Below are 21,186 nucleotides of genomic sequence, written 5' to 3' on the forward strand. Positions count from 1 at the left end.
AATGGGAAACTGTTGGTGCTGTTTCACCTTCATGATCTTTCCTGCTGGTTTTTCACCTCGTCTTCATCTCGCTCAGACCTGTTTGCTGCTTCCTTCACTGCCTTTTATCACTCTATAATAAACCATGTTCAGCTCAGTGGCGTCTCTTATCTAATGAAGACAAACAGGCCACAGAAATGTTCTTGATGAGAAAACGTTGTGATAAGAAATTGGAGTGTTTTTGTCATCCAAGCTCTCACCACCAGATGGCGCTGTTAGATGATGACCAATCTCAGGAGCCCACAGCAGCGTCAGATCTTTAGACCTTCAGTCATATAAAGCTCTTTCTTCGGCCCGCATCAAGCCGTTTCTCCCGCTCTGTGCGCTCCACGCAGGTGTTCAAGCTACCTGGTTTCCTGTGTGCTGACTTCAACAACACGTGACTGAAGGCTGAAATCCTGAAGGCCTGGACCACGACAGGCCTGAAGACTTGGAGAAGGAAAGCAGGGCCAACCTTCAGGTCCCTCATGAGGTCAGCTGATCTGAAGACATTTGTCATCCTGGGCTTTTGTGGCCCCTGCAGCCTGAGACCCCTGACCGCTGCCTGCTCGGCCTGACGGCTGATCATCGGTGACGTTTCTACCTGGAAAGTCAATTCTTGGACTTTCTCTGCTTCCTGAGTGACAGAAACACCAACAGAGCAGTGCTGTTGAGGCGCACGGCAGCAGGTGATGTATTACGAACAGGTATGACCAGCCTGTCTGCTCTCATTCCACATGCTGTTATTGTCGTCGCTGCGTGCCGTCAGCCACATTTCAGGCTCCTTTTTCTCCTGTTTGCTCCTGAATAGACGACGCTTCCTGCAGCCTGGTGATTCATCCTGAGTCACGGCGACAGCTCCTCATGAGTGGGTGTTTTTTTTTAGCTTAAAGAAGTTTGAACACTGTTTGTTCCCCAGCAAGTGTGTGTCTAAAGAAGCACAGACATGTGTTTTGTAGCACTTGTTAGCTTTTATTTTGACACAAAATCCACAGTTTTTGTCGAATAAAGTAGCGCAAATGTCTGCGTCCAACGTAGAAGAACGCCGACGAGCATCAATGAAAAACCCTCCAATGGAAGAAACCTAAACACCTTCTGGAAAAAGCACCTGGAAATGTGCAACCAAAGAAATATCGAAAAAGGTGAGAGCATCTCATTGTCTGGATTCTACATCAGAAATCTCTACGCTATACACCAAGATACAAAATCAACTCCATATTCATGGTGACATAGAAATGACTGGATATTTCTACTGACAAATATCATGTTAACGGATACCAGCGACAGTCAACTTTGGCCTCATAATAAGCGACAATGAGTTAACACCACGACAACACGGCTGACGATAACGCTCTCACACATGCGTACGACACGCTGAAGAGCTGCAGGTAGGATTGCACAAGATACCCTCAAAGAACACCACAGTTGTAGTAATATTAATCCAAACTAGTCCACAAACAATCACGTATAGATACTTCTAGAAATCCTGCAGGAGGAAAAGGAGATCAGGCGGTTTCCCGGGAGTCGGTCTGGATTTGATCTTTTGTTGAGCCGTACCAATGTGGGCTCTGCGGGGGGGTTAATTCTTCAACTCTTTACAAAATAAAGTCAGTACAAATATAGAGTAAATACTATGTTGATAAGGAGAAGTAAACAGTCCTTTGCAGTCAAATCTCAGCGAGGTAACAGTCTTATATCAGGCCTCGGCCTTCGGCGGCAATAAGAGGAGAGTCTGGGCCTTTTGTCTGGACGTACGAGCTGCTGACAAGGCCGAAGAAAAGTTCTATGTACACTGAACTCAGATCAGTTTGGCTTCAATGTGAAAGCAGAGTTGGGGTAAAACTAGCCCCCGTTTGTGCCTCTTGTGTTTCGCCAGCTCTGAATGACCTCTTTGAAAACTTTCAGAGTCCTCAGAGACTCGTTATGAACAAATCTTCAATCTGCCGCAGCAGGAAAAACATCTTTAAGCTTCTCCTCGTTTCCTGTTTGTGACATCTGCTGTTATTCAGCATCGAATTTCACAAATACGACTGGTGTCTGTGAAAGATACGACAGATCCACAAAGACCAGGTTCAGAGTGAGCCTAAAAGTACAGAAAACCAGTTTGAGTCTCCGATCACGTCTTCAAAAACATTAATCAATACTGATCAAACGTGTGCCGTGTAACAACGAGGAAATGAGAAAAATCCATGAGCAAATAAAAAGTTAGCAAATGTAAATACATCAAAACTGAACAGTCAACTTTTAATCACCTGCACAAATCAGGTTCTCCAACTTCTTCACTCCCACAATCAATCAGTCAATCAATCAATCGTCTGATCAGTCGTTAACAATGACCAGAGAAGCAACCAGTAAAAAAGGATTCAAGGTGATTTTCAGTGAAATAAAGGTCAGTCAAAGCTGGTGTTTGCCTATTTTCCTAAAATTCCTTAAATTCACTCCCTGTTTTCCAGCTGGTCATAATTCAACATCATTTCCTGGTTTTGTTGAGTCATTTCATGTTAAACTGACCCTCAGAGCTCAGGTGTGAACCATATGAAACAAAATGGGAATTCACTTCCAACTTCCCCTGAACTCACACGACTCGCGTCCTTTTCCTCCTGAATACTTTTACTGTGCAGAAACTGGATGTAACGCGTGACGTCCTGAAAACAGCTCAAAGGAGCGTCGTGTGGTTCACGATGCTCAAACGAAGCAGGGACGAGTTTTATGACCAGGCAGCATCTTTGTTCCTCTCCAGAGGACAAACCTTCGTCACGTATTCGTTTCCAGAAACACAGACGCTGAACAGCAGAGGCACAAACCGAGAGGCTCCGGTCCAAACCAGGCGACCTGAGCCTGGACTCAGAGGAGCCTGGAGCCGAGGCTTTAAAATGCACAGTTCTGTACAATCAGGGCCTCTGGCCGGCACAGCTCTCGGATCAGTTAGAACGAGGTAAACAGTCAGTTTCCCACCGGCCAGTCTGAACCAGAGTCAGCAAAAAACTGTGAATACTATTGCTAAATACTATTTTTGCGAGTCTCACGTGTACTACATACAGTGTATATTTGATAAAGAGACTGCTAAGCGCTGCTAGAAAACATCTGCCCATCTGATGTACGACTGTGCACAGTTTACAGAAAACACACACACGCGCGCGCACACACACACATAGCAGCAGTAAACCATACAATGCCTAACACACGGTCTATTTTCGGCACCATATACTTTGATAAACACACATGAGCTAGAAGTGATGAGAAAGTAACAACTGTCCATCAGGATGGACGGCTTCCACCTGTGAGACACACCTGGACTCGCTGCAGCACACACCTGCCTGCACACATGAGCTGACAAATAAAGGTGCTGCTGAGCTGAACCGAGGCAACGTTTCAGTCCACAGAGCCACAAATGAGTCGAAAGCTTCGCCTTCAGGCCCTAGAAGTCGGCGTTGCATGGAGCCGAGGACACAGCGCGGTGACCTGGAGACAACGGAGCTACAGCAGGACGCACAGGTACAACACTGCGATCTGACACATTCTTTCTCTCTGAATCTCGTTCTACGCTTCAGAGTCAGCTGCAGGACAGGACGTGTGCTCCTCTCACAACAAAACCAGGAAGTACAGAGCGTCAACCAATGGCATCGAGCTCACGCTCCGCCTGAGTGAGGCAGAGACACAGAAGCAGTCTGACGCTCAGCGGCGGCCGCGCGTTGAGCCGCAGCAGTAAGAGAAGAGGCCTCACCTCCACCTCACCTCCACCTCACCTCCACCTCACCTCCACCTCTGATGCACCGGACTCACACACACACGACAGCGGGCACCTCAGTCCAGAGCGTCCCCTCAAAGCCCGCACTTGGCTGCAGTTTTGGGCACTTTTCCAGAGGTTTTCAGTCGAGCGTCATGCTATAAAAATTCTCCGTAAACAGTTGAAGTATTTTTTTTTTTTTTTTTTTGCTGTTGTTGTTGCGATGCATAACCGTTTACATTCATTATCAGTGACGAGATTAGGCTTAAAGTTTCTGCCTGTAAAAACTCAACAGTCCGTCCACGGAGGAATCAGATTCACGCTGCCGTGCAAAAAATGGCAACGAGCAACCGGGAACAAGTTCAAACACATTAAATCCAAATCAAACAGTCAGTTAATGAAACAGTAGAACCATGTTAACAGTCTGAAACATCAACGTATAATCAGAAAACCTTTGTAAAGCTTTGCCACCCACACCTTTAATCAATGTTTGCACCCTCCTCCTTCAGGGAGCGACGTAAGACACCAGTAGAAAACACTCCTTCACTCAGTCTAAGCTGCCTCCTCTCTTTATGTCCTCTGACACACGGAGGGAAGTCGGCTGGTGAAAGCAAAAATTCACCCCACAACAACAAAGGTCACGAGTCAGTCCCGTGACCTCCGACCTTTTCAGAAGTCAGAAAGAAAACGAAGATCACGTGACGTGATCAGTTTGTTAGAGCTGCTCGTCTGAAACTGAATTCTTCAGTGATTTTACTTCATGTTCTCTCAGAGGAGATGTCTCGTGATAAACAGTCTGGGTCGTGTTTACTGGTGCTGATGGAGAAGAAGCTCAGGCAGTGGTTTCCAGCCTCTGTGCAGGCTGACCCCCTAAAATGAGAGAACACTCAGCTGTGACCCTCCTCACATTGCATATGTCAAAGGCTGTTTCATCTGAAAGCCCAAAGACGGAAACTATCTGCAACTTCACATCAGAAAAGCAACGATTTGAGAAACATTTTGTACAACAGAAGTTTTTCCTCCGTCTCATCCTGTTAATCATCACATGACCCTCTGATGATCCCTCAGATGTGGGGTCCTGACCCCCAGGTTGGAAACCACTGACTGTCAGGGATTTCACTTCAAAGAGCTGAAACGCTTTTTTCTGCCGCGCTGTGTCATGCAGAGAGAAGAGAGATGAAAAGGAAAGAGCAGAGGAGCAGACACACACAGAAATTCATTAGCATTTCATCACTTCAGAGGAGCAGTTCCGCCTCCTCCTGAACACAAATAAATCAACCACTAAACAGGACTTTCAGGCGTGGGCTTCTCGTGGAGTTTCTCCTGTGAAGTAGGAGAAACTCCTCCGCTCCCTCCTTTACAACAAGACCCGCCAGTCTTTCCTTCAACGAGTCACTCGTGTCGCTCTATGACGACGCCACCGAGCACAAACTTCTCACTTTTCCTGCTTGTTGGACGACGTCTCGCCGCTCAGCTTACGAGGTCTCCACCGTGATGATGGCCTCGCCCGTCTTCTGGATGATGATGCTGGAGGATGAGGAGACGTGGCCGCGCTGCTCGGCGCAGTCGTTCAGGAGCGGCGACTGAACGGCAGCCTTCGCTCGGAGGGAACAGTCCACGCTGTCGTGCAGCACTTCTGGCCTCTGCGCCTCCTTCGCGGCCTCCTTCCCTCCCTTACCACCAGGCCCCTTCTGCAGCTCCTCTTCCTCCTCTCTCTTCACGTGGCAGCGGCACACCTCGATGCCCGAGTCGCCCGTTAGCCGCCGATGCCGGAAATGATCCTCCTCATCTTCTTCTTCCTCTTCCTCCTCTTCCTTTTCTCGTTTTTGCTCCTCTTTGCTGACGCAATGCGTGAAAACAGCCACGTTTGAGGAGAAGAGCGCCTGTTTGGGGGGAGACAGAGCGGGCCGGGGGGGCGGACCACAAGGCGAGGACTCCTCTTCTTTCTCCTTCTGAACGGCCACAGCTCCCAGTGGGTCTGAGAGGACGAGAGGGTGGACTTGACCGGGAGGGAGGGAAGATAGCAGAATGAGGGGAGACAGCGGGAGGCGAGAAGGATGTGAGGGACGAGAGTGTAAAGGGAGAGAGAGAGGAGGCGCCAAAGGTGAGACTCCTTCGCTTCCATTAGAGGACCGTCTTTGGACAGGTATGACATCTGGAGTGACCGCAGGTATCACGTCGGGTGGAACTTGCGATGAAGGAGGTGGCGAAGGAGTCGGTGCGAAGTTGGCCACAACCCTTGGTATGACGCAGTCGCCCCCCGCTTCACTGGGCGTGGACATGCGGCTGCTGTCATACGTCTCGTCCGTCACCTGGACAGAGAAGGAGGTGCTGGAGGGGGAGGTGAGGGAGCACGACTCGCAGGAGCAGCTGGTGTAGTTGTCCGAACTCTGGGAGGAAGTCAGGCCACTGGGACCGGGACCAGGGCCCAGGTAGGGGGGGCAGGGGTGACGGTGGTGGTGGTGATGGGGGTAAGAGGAGCTAGGACCCCCCATGGCACCTCCCTGCAGGGCGAAGACGGAGCTGTAAGGTGGAGGAGGGGTGCTGGGCTGCGCTGCCACCTCCTCGTAGGAGGGCAGCTTGAAGGAAGCCAGAAAACCTGAGACAGAAGAAGAAGAAGAATCAGAGGGACAATCCCCTTTATTTGTCACACAGATACATGCCCATATCATGCCCACACGCCATGCACTGGTGAAATTTGACTTCCGCCTTTAACGCATCCTGGTCGTCCTTCCTCCGCGGCAGACCAGGAGCGGTGGGCTGCCATCCAACCGGCGCCCGGGGACCCAGTTCCTTTGTCACCATTGGTCAGGTGGTGATCTTCTTGCATATTTTTAGTGGGGGTATATTTTATGGAGGATACCCCAGGTGAACACGAGGAGAACATGCAAACTCCACACAGAAAGGCCTTTTTTCTCAGAAACATGAGGAGTCAGCTTCTTCAAAAAGTAATTAGTTACCACAGAAACTAACTTTTACTTCACTTTAAATATCAGTTCTCCTATTAATGCACATATTACCACATATTATTTTAGTGCTGCTTTGGCCCAATGTGGAACCAAACATCTCACATATCATTCTACACCTTAACTGTGTGATGGAAGTCATTCACACTCTGACCAGCAGAGGGCAGCAACGACCAGCACTACCAACAGGCCCCAGACGCTCAGTGAACTGAGCTTTGCTACAGTAATTAATAGATAATTATACACGATGAACCAAGTCTCTTCACTTTATATCAGAAACATGAACTCGCTGTGGTGAAACACGAGCCCACATGGCCGAACTGTCCGTACAGACGGCGACGTTACATCAGAAAATGGAAAATCTGGCTGCTGAGTTTGTCTGCTATCAGCTGTCCACGATTTCACATAAGACAAACGTAATGAGCCCATTTTCAACTCAGTCACTGTGGGTGCGTTTGAAGACGACACCACGGCCCCGCTGCTGTCTGTCCTCTGTGCTAAAGGACACGTCAAAACCACATCAGTGACCTGCTTCACGTGTCCTCGTCACAGGTAACACGTCACTGCAGTTTGTGTCCAGTCAATCACACAAACACCCAACCAAGCAGCCCACAAAGTGTGTGTGTAACCAACACCTCAGCGTAGTCCCCAGTAAATGCACTGAATACTGTTTGTTGTATATTTGAGTCACATTTACTGTTTTTATGAAAGGACTTTCTGAAAATGGGACAATACGAATGAGACGGGCTGGAGAAGTGCTGACTTCATGATGAAGCAAGAAGAAGAGAAGAAGAAGAAGAAGTAGAAGAAGGAAGATGAAGCGACATACTGAGGTCCAGCATGGAGGACGGGTAGTTGCAGGCTCCGTTGTAGGCGATCAGGTTGATCTCCCTCTGCCTCTGCTGCTGCTGGATCCTCTGCTTGGCCCGGCGGTGACGGTACGCACAGAAACAGCTGAAGAGGATGAGCACCGTCCACAGCAGCCAGAACCCTGCAGACAGGAAATGAGCCGAAGAGAGAAAAACAAAGTCCTGATACTGAATTCAGAGAAGACAGCAGACTGTTTCAAAATGACTGATGGAGGTTTTGGATATTTTACTCCTTCACATGTGAATCATTTACGTTTCATGTTACTGCTGTCCATTTTCCAAAAGCACATACTTCAACTTCAGACGTCTTTCTGAGCTTTGGTTGCATCATCTGACCTCCATATCAACCTTTAGAGGCAGTTCATTCATTTCAGGAACAAATTTGCTGCTTTTGTTTTTTATCATATGCATGATTTGCAAAATCTTCTGTTCAAGGACAGATTTTCAGAATCCCACAGTTATAATATAAATAAACACTATGAATGCTAAATACTTACAATGTAGGCATGAACGTAAGCTTTGATTTTATCTGTAAACGTCTGCTGTTGTATGACTCAAAGTGATTTTCAAGATCAAATGAGCAGATTTAACTCGGCAGCTTAAACTAAAACTGTTGTTTGGTGCCTCCCAGATGCAAGTAGTTTAGTTTGAGGTTAGTTTGAGTTAAAATGAAACACATTACATAATGACAATGAAAGCTAGTGTGCAGGGAGAGGAGAGTGCATCATTACATATTCCTGAACGCAGTTTATGTCAAATTTGCATCAGTTTTCTTTAAAGCTCATTGAAAACTCATCTCTGCCGGTGAGATGTTTGGAAGATGGCGCCTTTAGGACAGTCTGGTTGGCCAAGAGGGGCTCTATGTAAGAGAAACCTGATCTTCTTGTGCTTTCAGGTGAAGTGCGGCCTGAGTTCAGTCAGGTGACTCACACCACAGTTCGTAATAGTAGGTGCAGCAGCCCGTCTCTCCGCAGCAGTGCCCTGTCTCACACAGGTAACCTGGATTGTTGTTGACGCCGGGACAGTACTTGGGACTGACAACAGGTCGGCTAGCAGAACCCCCGTGATGCTTCACCACCTGGTGGACGAAACACAGCATCGCACGTGACCACAGTGACAGTGAAGAGGCCGCAGAGGTGAGGCTGTCGAGCTCGGTGAGGTTAAGCTGTTCCCTCTGACTGTCCGCTGACCTACAGTCTTTATTACAGCTTTTAACCAGAAGAGGAGCAGCAGCGGCCATCTTGAACCAAACAAGGCTTACAATCTCCCCCTTTACACGACCACCTGTTGTCACCTGACTGAACGTCCATACTGAAGTCACGTGATGACAAATGACTCGCCTCTCACCTGAGATTCGCTCATTCGTGACTGATTTTAGCTCAGCTTTGGTCTCCACCATGTTCAGGGTTAGGGTGTCTCTAACTGTGTGATGTGCAGGTCGTCTACATGCTGAATAAAGCTGTCCATGAAGACAAAATAAACCTTTATTGATCCCCTGTGACGCTAAAGGACAGCAGCAAGTACAGAAAATAGAGAAACCAGAAGAAACACATAATAAGAGGGAGATAAAACTAAAACAAGAACAGAATAAAAATAGAAATTAAAGAGGGTTGAGCCTGAGACTGTACTGAAACAGTTGCTGGGGCCATAAAACCAAAAAAGTGAGCTGAAAGATGCTAAAATGTTTTGCAGTGGGTGATAACTGTCTCTGACATCACACATTAACATCGATGAGTGCAGCTTTAAGTTAGTGGCGTGACATACGTTTTAGGCCACAGCCAAAGAATCTCCCACCTTATTGACTGTGTGCACGTCAGCCTCCTTCTGAGAAACAGACACCTGAAACGAGAAGGGAGAGGACCTCTGAGAATGTTACGGCGACATCTTAGTCATTAGCAGGTCTGTGTGAGGAAGAGGAGCAAGTGAAGAATTAAAGGCAGACGTTAACTCTGAGATGTTTGACGCACATTTCAGTGCATGAACTACAATAATAAAGCAGCACGAAGAGGCTGCTGAGTCTGTTATGTACGCCGTCGCCACACACGAGACGGAGAAGTGCTAACAAATAATTATGCACTGCCATGGCAACCACTCCAGTTACGCTCGGAGGCTTTTTCTAGCCATGCTTCCTATCATCCAGTGCTGTGAAATGATTGGCTGTGGTTGAAGGTCGAGCTCCCTACCGTGGCGGCTTCGGTCCCGTCCAGGCCCTGCAGGGACATGGTCATCTGGAGAAGACAGAGAGGAGCCACGATGAAGACGGAGAAACAAGAAACAAACCATCAGCGCTGCGTGTTTCACCTGACACACGCTTCACATGACACACACGTGTTAATCAGGCGTGACTAAGAAGGCCACTAAAGGCCTGTTTTCCAGCCTGAAGACGCCGGCCGCTCTAAGCTGCTCCTCCTCAAGGAGACGGGAAGGTCAAAGGCTTTTTAACAAACCTGTTTCTGCTCCGTGGGTCCGGGCGGCAGACCGGAGGCTCGCTGAGAGAACCTCGTGTTCTCTCTGCCTTTCACACGTCTGCAGAAGAACCACCTCTCAAGCTCCTGACCACCAGGTGTTTTCACGACCGCTTTCTCTGCTGATTATCTGTCTGGATAACCAATCAGCCGACACCCAGCACGCACTCCCGAAGCTCACATACCTATGAAACATCAACAGCTTTCCTCGTGGGATTATTCTGACATCCCATCAGGCAGGCTGACCCGTGCAGACGAGCGACTGCCAGCACATCAGCACCATTAGTATCCAGATATGGTCTGCAGTGGAAATGAATGCTACATGTGCCTTTTTCTTTCCAAATGCTCTTCTGTCACTGTGCTGGTTTAAAAATTCAGTGTGTCACTCACGCCTCTGTAAATGTCATTCAGGCCAACTGTGAGTATAAGGAAAAAATGCCTGTGTGTGTGTGTGTGTGTGTGTGCGTGCTGCTGGATGTGGGGCCAGTGTCAAAAACAATGTGGAGACACTGGGGGCTCACTGCCTGGTTGCACAACAGGCCTGCAGTCATGTAAATGAGACCTCTTTGTTAACAACTGGCTGCCGGTTATGTACTCAGCATGGAGAACAATGCTGGCCCTGTGACTGCAGTGTGTGTGTGCGTGTGTGTGTGTGCATATAAACCAATGCACACACAGCTATTAACAGGTTCAGAATCACAACTACTGCCTATGAGAATGAGCCAAAATTCAACAAGCAGCAAACTCCACACGCTGCCAACGCTGCACAAATGACAGAACTATCTGTTAGTTAGCTTAGACGCTCATATTTACTGCAGTATATCATATACAGCTGGGCTCAGTACACACTGATTCAACAGCTGGTGCATCCACAGGTTTATTAACATTACACGACACTTTGGTGGAAGAGCAACGTCTGACCAAAGACATAAAGGCAGAGCACGGGGCAGATAAGCTTCCTGCTAAAGATGCATGTGGCTGCAGGCAGAAGTGTGTGGACATGACATCACAGGCCGTGCTCTTCAGGCCGGACACCAGTATGAATATAAAACTTAAAGAAAAGACTTTAGCTGGACAAGAACAACAGTAAAGAACAGTAAAGAACAGTAAAACCATCAAAAGTATTAAATCTGAGTTATTTTTCTTCTGCATTGCCACCACTAACTAAAGATGAATAAGACATCCTGTTTCTGACCACTAAATACTGTGCAGCAACAAAACCCAACAGACGCATCGTGCTGCAGATCCAACTGTCACCAACACCCTCAGGAGGCTAAATGTCAGAGTTTAGAGGGGAAACGCTCCGGCGTCAGTGATGTCGAGCTGAGTTCCTGTGGTGAGCCCACCACACGGCACTGAGTGTACCCACCGGGGTGTGAAGTGATCGTTCAGACATCCCCAGAGACCACAGACAAACCGCAAATGATTTCCCAGCGTTCTCCACGGCATCGCCACACACAGGCTTACCTTCACTACCTCATCCGACATGACATGAAAACTGTGGAGGACAAGCTGCTGTGTGTGTCTGAGTCTGAGCCTCTCTGCACCACCTGAACACCCAGAAACCACCAGTGGAGGGAAAATGGAGCAGAGGGCGACCGAACGGCTGCAGGATGTAAGACGACGTTCAAAAATCTGTAAACAGCCACAACAACACCACGAAGTGACAACACGCACATAATGTGACGCAGTCGAGGTTACCACAGAGGATGTTACATCATGAAACGAGCAGGACTGTTGGTTAAGACGTGATGAAGGTGAGGTGAAGACTCCTTCGACTTCCTGCTCCACTGAAGCTCAAGACACAAACAGACACTGCCAGAAGCATTTACTGACCAGAACACACTTCAAATTCAAGGACTCTTCGACCAAAACAAATGTACTTTTAATTTAAGGGGAAAAAATCAGTTACATCCTCAAACTGGCCTTTTTTTTCCTTTCATGGTTAAATATAACAGTTAGATAGCAAACCTGGTGCGACCTGCTCTGGCCACACTGCGCCTCACTATGGTTTATGCCACTGAAACACACATTTGATTTGAAAAACGTCCTTTTCTCTCCTCTCAGGACTGTTTGTGGTCAATGTTATTTTACATGCGAACACATTTTCCAGATGTAGTCAACGTGGTTTTCACTGTTTTGTTATAAATACAGTTGTTGGAGCCTACATACGCACTTTCAGACAACAGACCTGAAACAAGGAAACATCGTCCTCGGTGTTGGCAGCCGGTGTTGGCACTGTCCTGAATCAGCAGTATGGTGTTCTTCTGCTGGGCGAGCAACTGCACATGAGATTTATGAGGCGATGACGATCCGGCAGTAAAAGCTCTTTTACTCACGGCTGCATAAATGAGAGTTAAATCCTTGGTGCATTACCACAGGCTTCCTCTGCCACCTTCTCCTCAAACAACTTGACATCTAACTGCAGTTTCAGCAGCAAAAATCAACAAGTCACAAACTACTCATGAAATGATATGTAACTTTAGGATTCCCACAGAAAGTTGACTGCATGTCTGGAGCAGACAAATGTAAAGCATCTGCAATATATTCTCACAATATTCTGGACACTGTGTTCTGCATTAAGGTCCATAACTCTAAAAACTTCCTGTCAGTTGTTTTGCATTGACTGCAGCATCACAGACGATCTCCCCACAGACACAAACTGTGCAAACAGAAGCCATACCTGACTGACTTTACTGGACACAAAACATTTGCTGCAGTGCTGCAAAACTGCAGCCATTGTCTCCAGAAACATGTCAACAAAAGCAACGTGTAACGATGCAGACACGGAAAGACAGACGGCTGCAGAACGAGTTGTTTGTCAACAGCAGCTCAGGCCGAAGGAAGCATGTTGCTCTGCAGACTGAAGCCCAGCTGCTGCCAGCGGTGTCTGAAGCAAAGGGAGCCGTGCGGCGCATTACCTCCTCAGCCTTCAGCCCGAGGCAGAACGTCAACGTTTTCTCTGGATCCATGGCGAGAGGTGAAGACCAAGCTATGCAGAGAAAATACAAACGCAGAGGTGGGATGTTACGCTAAGCCCCCATCACCGCTGTCCCACTCCACAGACACGGTGGCCTCCCCATCCGCCATTGTCCGGACGGACAGACGGATGCCCCTCCCAGCCTCCGCTGCTCACACCGGGGTACCACTGCCGCCGATTTCTGGATCGGACCGCGGAATATCACAGCGCAGACGGCGGCGGCGTCGACAGCTGTTGGCTGAAGTGGCGCGGAGATATTTCGGTGTTTGTTTTGATGGAGCGGGTCGCAGCTGAGCGTGATGTCATGCTCCTCCAGCAGCCGCAGCAGCAGAGAGCGCCGCGGCTTTGATTGGCCGGAGCTCCCAGCAACAGCCGCTCAGAGGCTGCCTCAGCTGGGCTCTCTGTCTCTGCGAACACCTGGCTGCTCAGCAGACACAACCACACAACCGTGACACTGTACAGCGTGGCCGAATACATCGGGTGGCGAAAGTCACATATAAAAAAATTAATCTAGATGTATGCCCACGAACAAAAGAAGTACTTTGAGTGAAACTGCACAATAAACAAGTACAAGTACATACATTATTAAGTTGTCTTTACGGTTGAATTGTGTTACATGCTAACCATACTTGTTGTTGCAAACACGTTAACATTAGCCTAACGTTACGTGACGCTAAGTCTGAATTTATAAACTGAAGCACTTCCTCACATTTGAACAGCTGGTCAGAAATAAACAGCTTAAATCAGCCTTGGAAGTACCTTTATTTTATAAAAGTACATGTCCTTCGGAAATACACACAGGTAGCGCTAGCTGCCTTCAAACTGAACAGCTAGTTAGCTAAGCAGCTGCTAGCTAAGAACAGCGTTAGCTAACTTTAGCTGTTTAAAAATGATAGCGACTGCTTTAAAAACATTCTTACAGTCTCATCAGGCAAACAAAATTAGCAATGGCTTACCAGACTGCTCTGTGTACACACAGTGCAGCTAGCTAATACGGTGCTAACGAAGCTAATGAGCGCTAATAAGTCACATGTTTGAAGAGCACCTGTTTATCATGACACGCTGTCATCATCATTTACCTGAAGAGTAATCCTGGACATTTTCTGGTCGTGTTTTTTCCTCAGATTATAATATAATGTAATAAACTCCTCATCAGTGTAAAAACATGATGCTTGTAGGCAGTTTTATGGAGGTTTCAGGTCAATGCTTGGGCCCTAAAATTTGCCTTTTCTTTCTTCCCTCTTTTTTATTTTGGCCTACAGCATTTTGAAGTTGTTGATAACATCCAGTATATTCAATAAAATGCTGTCGGCTGTACTTTACACTTTAAAACAAAGGCCTTCTGTTTTGTGTGACGTTTTTTAAAAATGTGCCTTTGTGTCATGTTAACAGTCATTTTGAGCTAAAACGTCTCATTGAAGATTACAAAAACAAGTCATTTGTCCATCCTAAGCTCCCTGCGTTCATAAATTCAGATTGGATTTTTTTAATCATGTCACTGTCTTGACCAGGAACCTATTAGAAACTGCTCTTGAATTTCAGTGGAAATTCCCCTGGCAAAATAAAAATTAAATTGGGAATATTGCGAATTGTAGGTCTTGTACTTTCTTTTTCTTTTGAAGGAAGTCGTTCCCTGTCTGTGTCTCCTGATCCACATCACAGTCCAAACCTGCCAGGGTAGGTACAAACCCAGCATCTTGCATCAGTGACAGTTTGTGTCTGCTCGTCACAAGAGGGCAGCAGGCTACAGACTTCTGCATTTACAGTCTTTTTCTGCACTTGGACTCTGAGGTAGGACGAAGAACCAGCAGTAGAAAAATAAAGATTCCAGCTCAGTCAGACTTGGTCACACAGTTACTGATGAACAGTTAGAGTTAAAAAGAAAGCTAATGAAAGTGCACTTCATTTGAAACTTATTTATCTTTATTCATTTATTCATTCTGTCTGCCTCTGTGTGTGTGTGTGTGTGTGTGTGTGTGTGTGTGTGTGTGTGTGTGTGTGTGTGTGTGAGCCCCTTGACACAAAAGGGGAACAAGGATACTCTGAAGTATTTCCACCGCCCCGCCTATTGTTTTCCCCATATTTCATACCTGTGGTTCGGTGAAATACACGTTGGAGCTCTTGCTCATCAGTTCTGTTTGTGCATTTCAGAGTAAGCCCATTAAACCTCTGACTTAAAGTAAGCACTGATAAACAGGGCGTGTTGGCCCCAAAGAGGTATTGTGTTAGACTAGCATTGGGTGTTAATAGGTTGGTGGCCACGCCGTGTTCATACCATGTCAATGAGCCACATGAGGACAGAGAGTTATATAGAACGTCTTAAAATTCTGTTTTTCACAGCTGTTGGTAGATTTTAGCTGAAATTTTAGGCTGAAGGAATCAATAATTCAGATGGCAGCAAGATAATAAAAAAGCAAAAAAACAAATAGGTCAAATAAAAAATTCTCTCAGCTTTATATTTGTATTTGTGCACTAACACTGGAACTTCATAAAAACTCTTCATATCAGCCGTATCCACTGTAACACCACTGTAACTTTCCTTTGCATTAAAGAGAGGACGTGTGGTCAACGCGTTTGCTCACCCACATACTGACACAATGTGACAAAACACACTTCCTCTGACCCGTCTTAGCACACACACATGCATGTGCACACCCACACGTAGACGCACACAAAAACAACCGACTCATAACTGGTGTTGTAGAAATCGATGAGGGAGGTTATGCTTTTAGTTTTACTTTAAATGAATTAACATGGACACGCCGTGCCGTGGCATATACAGAAATACTCGTTTGCAGCTGAAAACCCTCTGAATTAAGCACAGTTTCATTGAGAGCAGCTGGAGCTTTATCAAACCTTTCTGTGACAAGGTTTGTCAGCAGCTAATATGTGGGTAAAGGAGACTTATTGGAAACAGGAACACTTGGCAGCACACATATTCTGCAGAATGATTTAGAGGAAACGCAAAATGAAACTCGTTCTGCACTTAGTTTTTCTTTCCATGCTCAGGCCAGACATGTGATGCATGCAGTAATTACTCCTAATTACTTTATACCCTCTGCGCAGAGCATGGAATATGTAGGTTACATCTCAAACTGGCACTCAGTGTGAGAGATGTGGCGCTGAAGCACGTAGCTTCCCTCTTATCTCACATCACAGTCATCACCCGTCTTTCTATCCACGGGGGGAGGGGGGACTTTTTGGGGACCAGCTCTAAGCGACAGTTTTAGGGGAGACTTTGATCAAAGTTTGTTTGGCAATGAATCCTCCTGAGCCAGCAGGCGCACGTGAGGTTCAAAAGGCATGATTACAACCACTAAGCTGTGTATTGGCACAGGCTGACAGAGTTTCTGCTTTCCGGAGAGCAGACATGTCGAGAGCTGTCATTACGTTATGACAGACCTTTAAAAGTTACTGCATCCTGTAAACTGCTGATGAAGTTGCAGGATTTTGAACTTTTGATGATAATGTGACTTATGGTATATTCATGTTTATTCTTTATTCATTGTAGATGTGAATTGATTTTGTATTTCTTCATTCCACCTTCTGATAAAATCTCACTTGCACAACTGACCTGCTGTAAGTGCTCGTACAGAAATGTCCACCGTCACGTCTAAAGCAAACCGTCTTAAACAGCAATGGATGCTGGATGACAGCATGGCGGATGACAGAACACAGGTTGTTTTGTGAGAGATTAGAAGCAGCCGGGGGCCCAAACTCAAGAGTTCATACTTGAGACTTGGACACAGTTGTCAGAAATAAAGCCCTTGTAAGACAGCAAAGAATGTTTCCTGTGGCTACATGGTTGCTGTGTTATTTTGAAACCTGTCCATCAAACGATTGTCGCAAGTCCTCACAATGACATCACTCTGGAAAGCTGGTAAGGAAAAGGCACAAGTCATGCAACTTCAGACTTCTGTTTCCTCTGTAAAGGCCCAGCAGAAGGTCCACAAATCAACCACCGAAGCTTAATGATTTGCCAATGCTGCGAAATGCAAAGTGGTCTGGTGCTGCAAAAACAACATGCATCTGCCTGCACTTACCACACTGTCAAGTCACATCCTGTGCCTCGTGGACATGTGACATTTAAAAATGCCACTGTAAATGACAGCACAGTGCACGGTGGGTCCCTGAAGGGGGAGAAAAATTCCATATACTTTGCATTATTACCAGCCATTTTCCAAAGCAATGAGCAGGACTGTGCATCTGCATGTTAAATTACAGCCACTTATGTTGTCTCTTTGTCTGTGTGTGCCAGAAACCTTCATATTGTAATTCTCTGAAAGCACATAAGCTCTTCATGTTACTTCTTCACGGGCCCCTGTGAGGGCCCTGATTTGCAAAGTGTTTGACTTGCCAAAAGCAGCAGGTTCTTTATTTACTGGCAGGCCTAACCAGAGCTTTTAGATGAACCTTTAAAGCCAAACATCTTCATCTTCTGCTCTTGTTTTTCCACAGTGAAAGTAAAGTAAAGGCCCTAAAAAGGCCCTTAATCAGCTTCTTACTGTGAGAAATGCAGTCAGGTTGTCAGGACTGTAAAAATAGGGGCTGTCACATAATTTCAAGAACCAATCAGAATTTTACAATATAGGAATCATCAATGTTTTATAGTAGATATGACATACATGAGGGGCGAGGACCCAAACAAACAAACCTCAGGTGTCACCAGAAGAATACACTGCACTTCTCTTTCATTTTTGCTTTTTTCTATGAATACTGTGTACTTTTACTTCTTCAGGCCGCTGAAAATCCTTCAAATTAAACTCTCTGAGATATTTCACTGCTCATGTGCACAGTAAACCGACATTTCATGAATCTTCATCGTTTTACGTCTTCACTGAAATACAGAGCGCTGCCTGACTGTGATGTTACATAAACGTGATATTGAAGGATTGTTATAAAAAAATACTTTTTATTTCCATTTTTGATTCTTTCCAGGTCATTGTGTTGTGACTAAATTTCACCCTGTCAAACAGAGTATTGGTGAGAACTTAAACGCTTAACAGAGTAAAAGGGGAGTGATTTCATGACGTGTATGAATCAGATGATTTGTTGCCTTTGTTGTCAGGGAGATGCCACCGTCAACAGCCACACCCACACAGTCCTGATGAAGCAGATCAGACGTTTTAACGTCTTATTTCTGTATAACTGAAGCATTTTATTGATTTATTTATTCTACCCAACGTTATCCTTTATCGTTGCTTTAAATATCTAATATTCTGAAGGAATACTCAACATGTGAAAAGTTTCCAGGTACTTTCAGAGGTCAGGTATGAAGGGTTCAGAGGAGAAATATTCGATAATATTCATAATTCTGTTTTCATTAGTGTGTAATCACCTGAACCTAAGAGTCTTTGTACTTTAGTGACTAAAGAACGAGCTCTTTAAATCTACAGAGTGAACGACTCATGAATTTACCAATCCTATCACGGCGAAGGGAGGATCCGCCCTACTCCCCTCTGATTGGCTTAGCCTGATCCTGTTACCCTAACCCTTACCAATCAGCACATCTCATGTCTAAACCAAACGAACACAAGCAACGAAGGCGACGAGTACGAGCCAGTCTGAGGCAGAGTAGGCGGGTCATCCCTTTGTCATATTGTAAGATTCCTTATTTTAACAAGCGAGCAGGTCCTCGTTCACGGAGTCCGCCATGTTTCTACAGTAGCCCAGAATGGACAAACCAAAGACTGGCTCCAGAGACGGTTGGCTCTGAATTTTCAATTGCAATTCCAACCTCAGCACTAGATGCCACTAAGTTTTACACACTGGACCTTTAAACCTTGCCAACTGCGATCAGCACTTAGACACCTCCTCATCAGCTGACCCATCAATGAAGTGCCCACCAGAGATACCTGACGTCCAGCCCGAGGCCTTCACATGTCCCCTGGAAGATCCTCCAACAGCTGTCTCTGCTTAAGACAGACCCCTTCAGTGGACCAGTGTCTTTGGCCTCGTTGTTTGAAGTAGGACTGCAGCGTGTTATCATCAGCACTGAAAATTAGCCGTCCCTGTGCTAATATACTACAGCTGTCAAACAGAAGTACAGAGAGAGACAGAGACAAAGCTATTCCTCTGATGTTTGTCAAAGGATCACAGGACTAATCCGGGTGCAAACATTTGACATTATGTGGTACAGCCCTGCACAAACCACATGCAAACCAAAGAGAAAAACACAGCATATCGTATGTCAACACACGACACGACAGGCCTCACTGCTTCCACGCCGTCCTGCTCTGCCACCTCATGATGCATCCTCATGTGAACAGACATCATGCGATACTCAGTGGGAACATTTTTCTTTTCTTTTTTTTTGCTGATTTGTGTCCGGCCAATCAGTGTGTGGTATTTGGTCACCATCCCTTACTAAAACAGCACACCCTGACTCTGCTGAACACCGAGCTGGCAGTAAAGATCTGCCGTTTGGGCTCAAACTTCAGCTTGCAGCTCTCACCGACACAAACAAAAATGTCTGGTCCTCGCAGTTCATTTTACTCCTCTGCACTGTTGTTGTTAATGAAAGGATTGTTTCCACGTGAAAGTGGTTGAAGCAAACGTAAAGCATCGCTCACAAGGAGACAAACACTGGTTCCCACTCAGGGAGGAAGCACACGTGACTGACAGGCTGTTTTGAACCCCTACACTCCTGTTCCTCTCTTTGACAGCGGATTAAACTCACACACACACACACACACACGCACACACACACACACACACACACACACACACACACACACACACACACACACATTCAGTCTGGAACCACAGGACAAACAGAGGTTCATGACAAGTCCTGGCAAGTCATCCGTAGTTAACTTAATGAGGGTAGTAGAGACCTCGATGCACACACACACACACACACACACACACACACACACACACACACGTGCGCACACACACACACACACAAGCACATGCTATCAAACATGATTATCATGCCGTTGAGTGAAACAACCAAAACATCATATGAGAGGGCTCGCGTCAGGTTTCCTCAAGCCGCTGCCTGAAACCCAAAGCTTCACGTCAGAGAATCATCACAGTGTCAGAACCAGAGCACACAAACAGAATGAAGCGTGTTTTAATCCACAGGCTTCGCTTTTCATCGTTTGGTTTACTTGCAGGTTACAGAAGGACTAACCACTGAGCCTCGTGCATCCTTGAGTAAACTCACATATTTTTTTTTACAATGGACACAGAAGTCAGCACGTGCATGTGGACGAATGGGGAGTAATAATGTTTGTGACTCCTTAACATAATAAACGGGAGTTCTAACGGTCTCGTAGGATATGTGCTGCTTTTGGAAGCCACCTCCTCAGTCTATTTCTGATGCACTTGCTTAAATGTGTGCACAGCAGTGACAAAAACAACAGTGGTTCATCCTGCTGAGTGCTGGAAAAACAGAATAATTGGGATCACATTCAGAGCTTCTAACCCTTACAAATGCATTATCCACGGAGAGGTCAGTCTTAGGGCCATAACTGAGACAAGAGGGTGGCTAGAATCACTAAAGTGCTGGACAGCACTGAGGAGTGAGGCGCTGGAAGAAGCACAGGTGAAAAACAGAGAAGGAAAATAACGAAAAAGTCCAAAAAAAGGCTTCCATATCAGCTCAGTTCCTCCCTTTATCCCACTGCTGGTTCCACTCCCTCCACGGGACCCTGTTGGCTTCCTTCAGCGTGCAGTGCTGCTGCTGACATAAGGCTTTTGTCTCGGCCCTGCACAAAAACAAGAGGAGCCCAGAGGTCCAGCAGAGCCCAGAGAGGAGCAGAGGAGCATGAGCAGTACAACAAGTGCACCGAGCTGAGCTGCACCGCTGACTGCTGCAAGCAGAGGAAACTGGAGCACAAGCAGAAAAGCTGGTTCCCAGTGCGAGTCTGCAACGTGTCTGCAACGTGTCTGCGTCTGTCTGTCTTACTGGAGTTCAATGACACTTGTCAGAGAGGGCTGACTGATTCAAGTGGAAATGCTGGAGCCCCAGAAACATGCACCAGGAGAAAAACATGCTTTTTTTTTTTTTTTGTCCAAGAGCCTGTTGTGTTACTGTGGCGTCTGTTGACAAGAAACTGTTAATATGGTGTCTGGCTGACACTCAAACATGCCCCTGTGTGCTGCATCGCAAACAGATTTTGAGGCTTGCACTTTTCTGTGTCACACCTGCTTT

At 46.4% G+C, this 21,186-nt stretch overlaps 1 protein-coding gene across 3 annotated transcripts; it reads right to left on the reverse strand.

Annotated features, from left to right (window-relative positions):
• Positions 1–969: 969 nt before the first annotated feature.
• On the reverse strand, positions 970–13,452 carry LOC143318871 (uncharacterized). Of its 3 annotated transcripts, none has more exons than XM_076727369.1 (6): positions 12,967–13,452; positions 9,764–9,808; positions 9,375–9,419; positions 8,511–8,658; positions 7,541–7,702; positions 970–6,344 (listed from the first exon to the last, which is right to left on the reverse strand). In XM_076727369.1, the coding sequence occupies exons 1-6, from the start codon at positions 13,015–13,017 to the stop codon at positions 5,221–5,223; spliced, it is 1,575 nt and encodes a 524-aa protein (XP_076583484.1). In that variant the 5' UTR covers positions 13,018–13,452; the 3' UTR covers positions 970–5,220. The 3 variants fall into 3 exon arrangements, with proteins under 3 accessions (XP_076583484.1, XP_076583485.1, XP_076583483.1); XM_076727370.1 differs by lacking the exon at positions 12,967–13,452 and adding an exon at positions 11,513–12,945; XM_076727368.1 differs by lacking the exons at positions 9,375–9,419; positions 9,764–9,808; positions 12,967–13,452 and having other exon boundaries at positions 8,511–9,368.
• Between the last annotated feature and the right edge of the window lie 7,734 nt (positions 13,453–21,186).

The sequence above is a fragment of the Chaetodon auriga genome, chromosome 4 (genome assembly GCF_051107435.1).
Source record: "Chaetodon auriga isolate fChaAug3 chromosome 4, fChaAug3.hap1, whole genome shotgun sequence".
NCBI classification, from domain to species: domain Eukaryota; kingdom Metazoa; phylum Chordata; class Actinopteri; order Chaetodontiformes; family Chaetodontidae; genus Chaetodon; species Chaetodon auriga.

Excerpts from the sequence above, each read along its gene's own strand:
- LOC143318871 (XM_076727368.1), bottom strand. The coding sequence starts at position 8,979 with ATGGTGGAGACCAAAGCTGAGCTAAAATCAGTCACGAATGAGCGAATC. Across the intron at positions 7,703-8,510 it reads CTACTATTACGAACTGTGGT|GGTTCTGGCTGCTGTGGACG; the intron begins GTGAGTCACCTG and ends TCCTGTCTGCAG. Across the intron at positions 6,345-7,540 it reads GTCCTCCATGCTGGACCTCA|GTTTTCTGGCTTCCTTCAAG; the intron begins GTATGTCGCTTC and ends CTTCTGTCTCAG.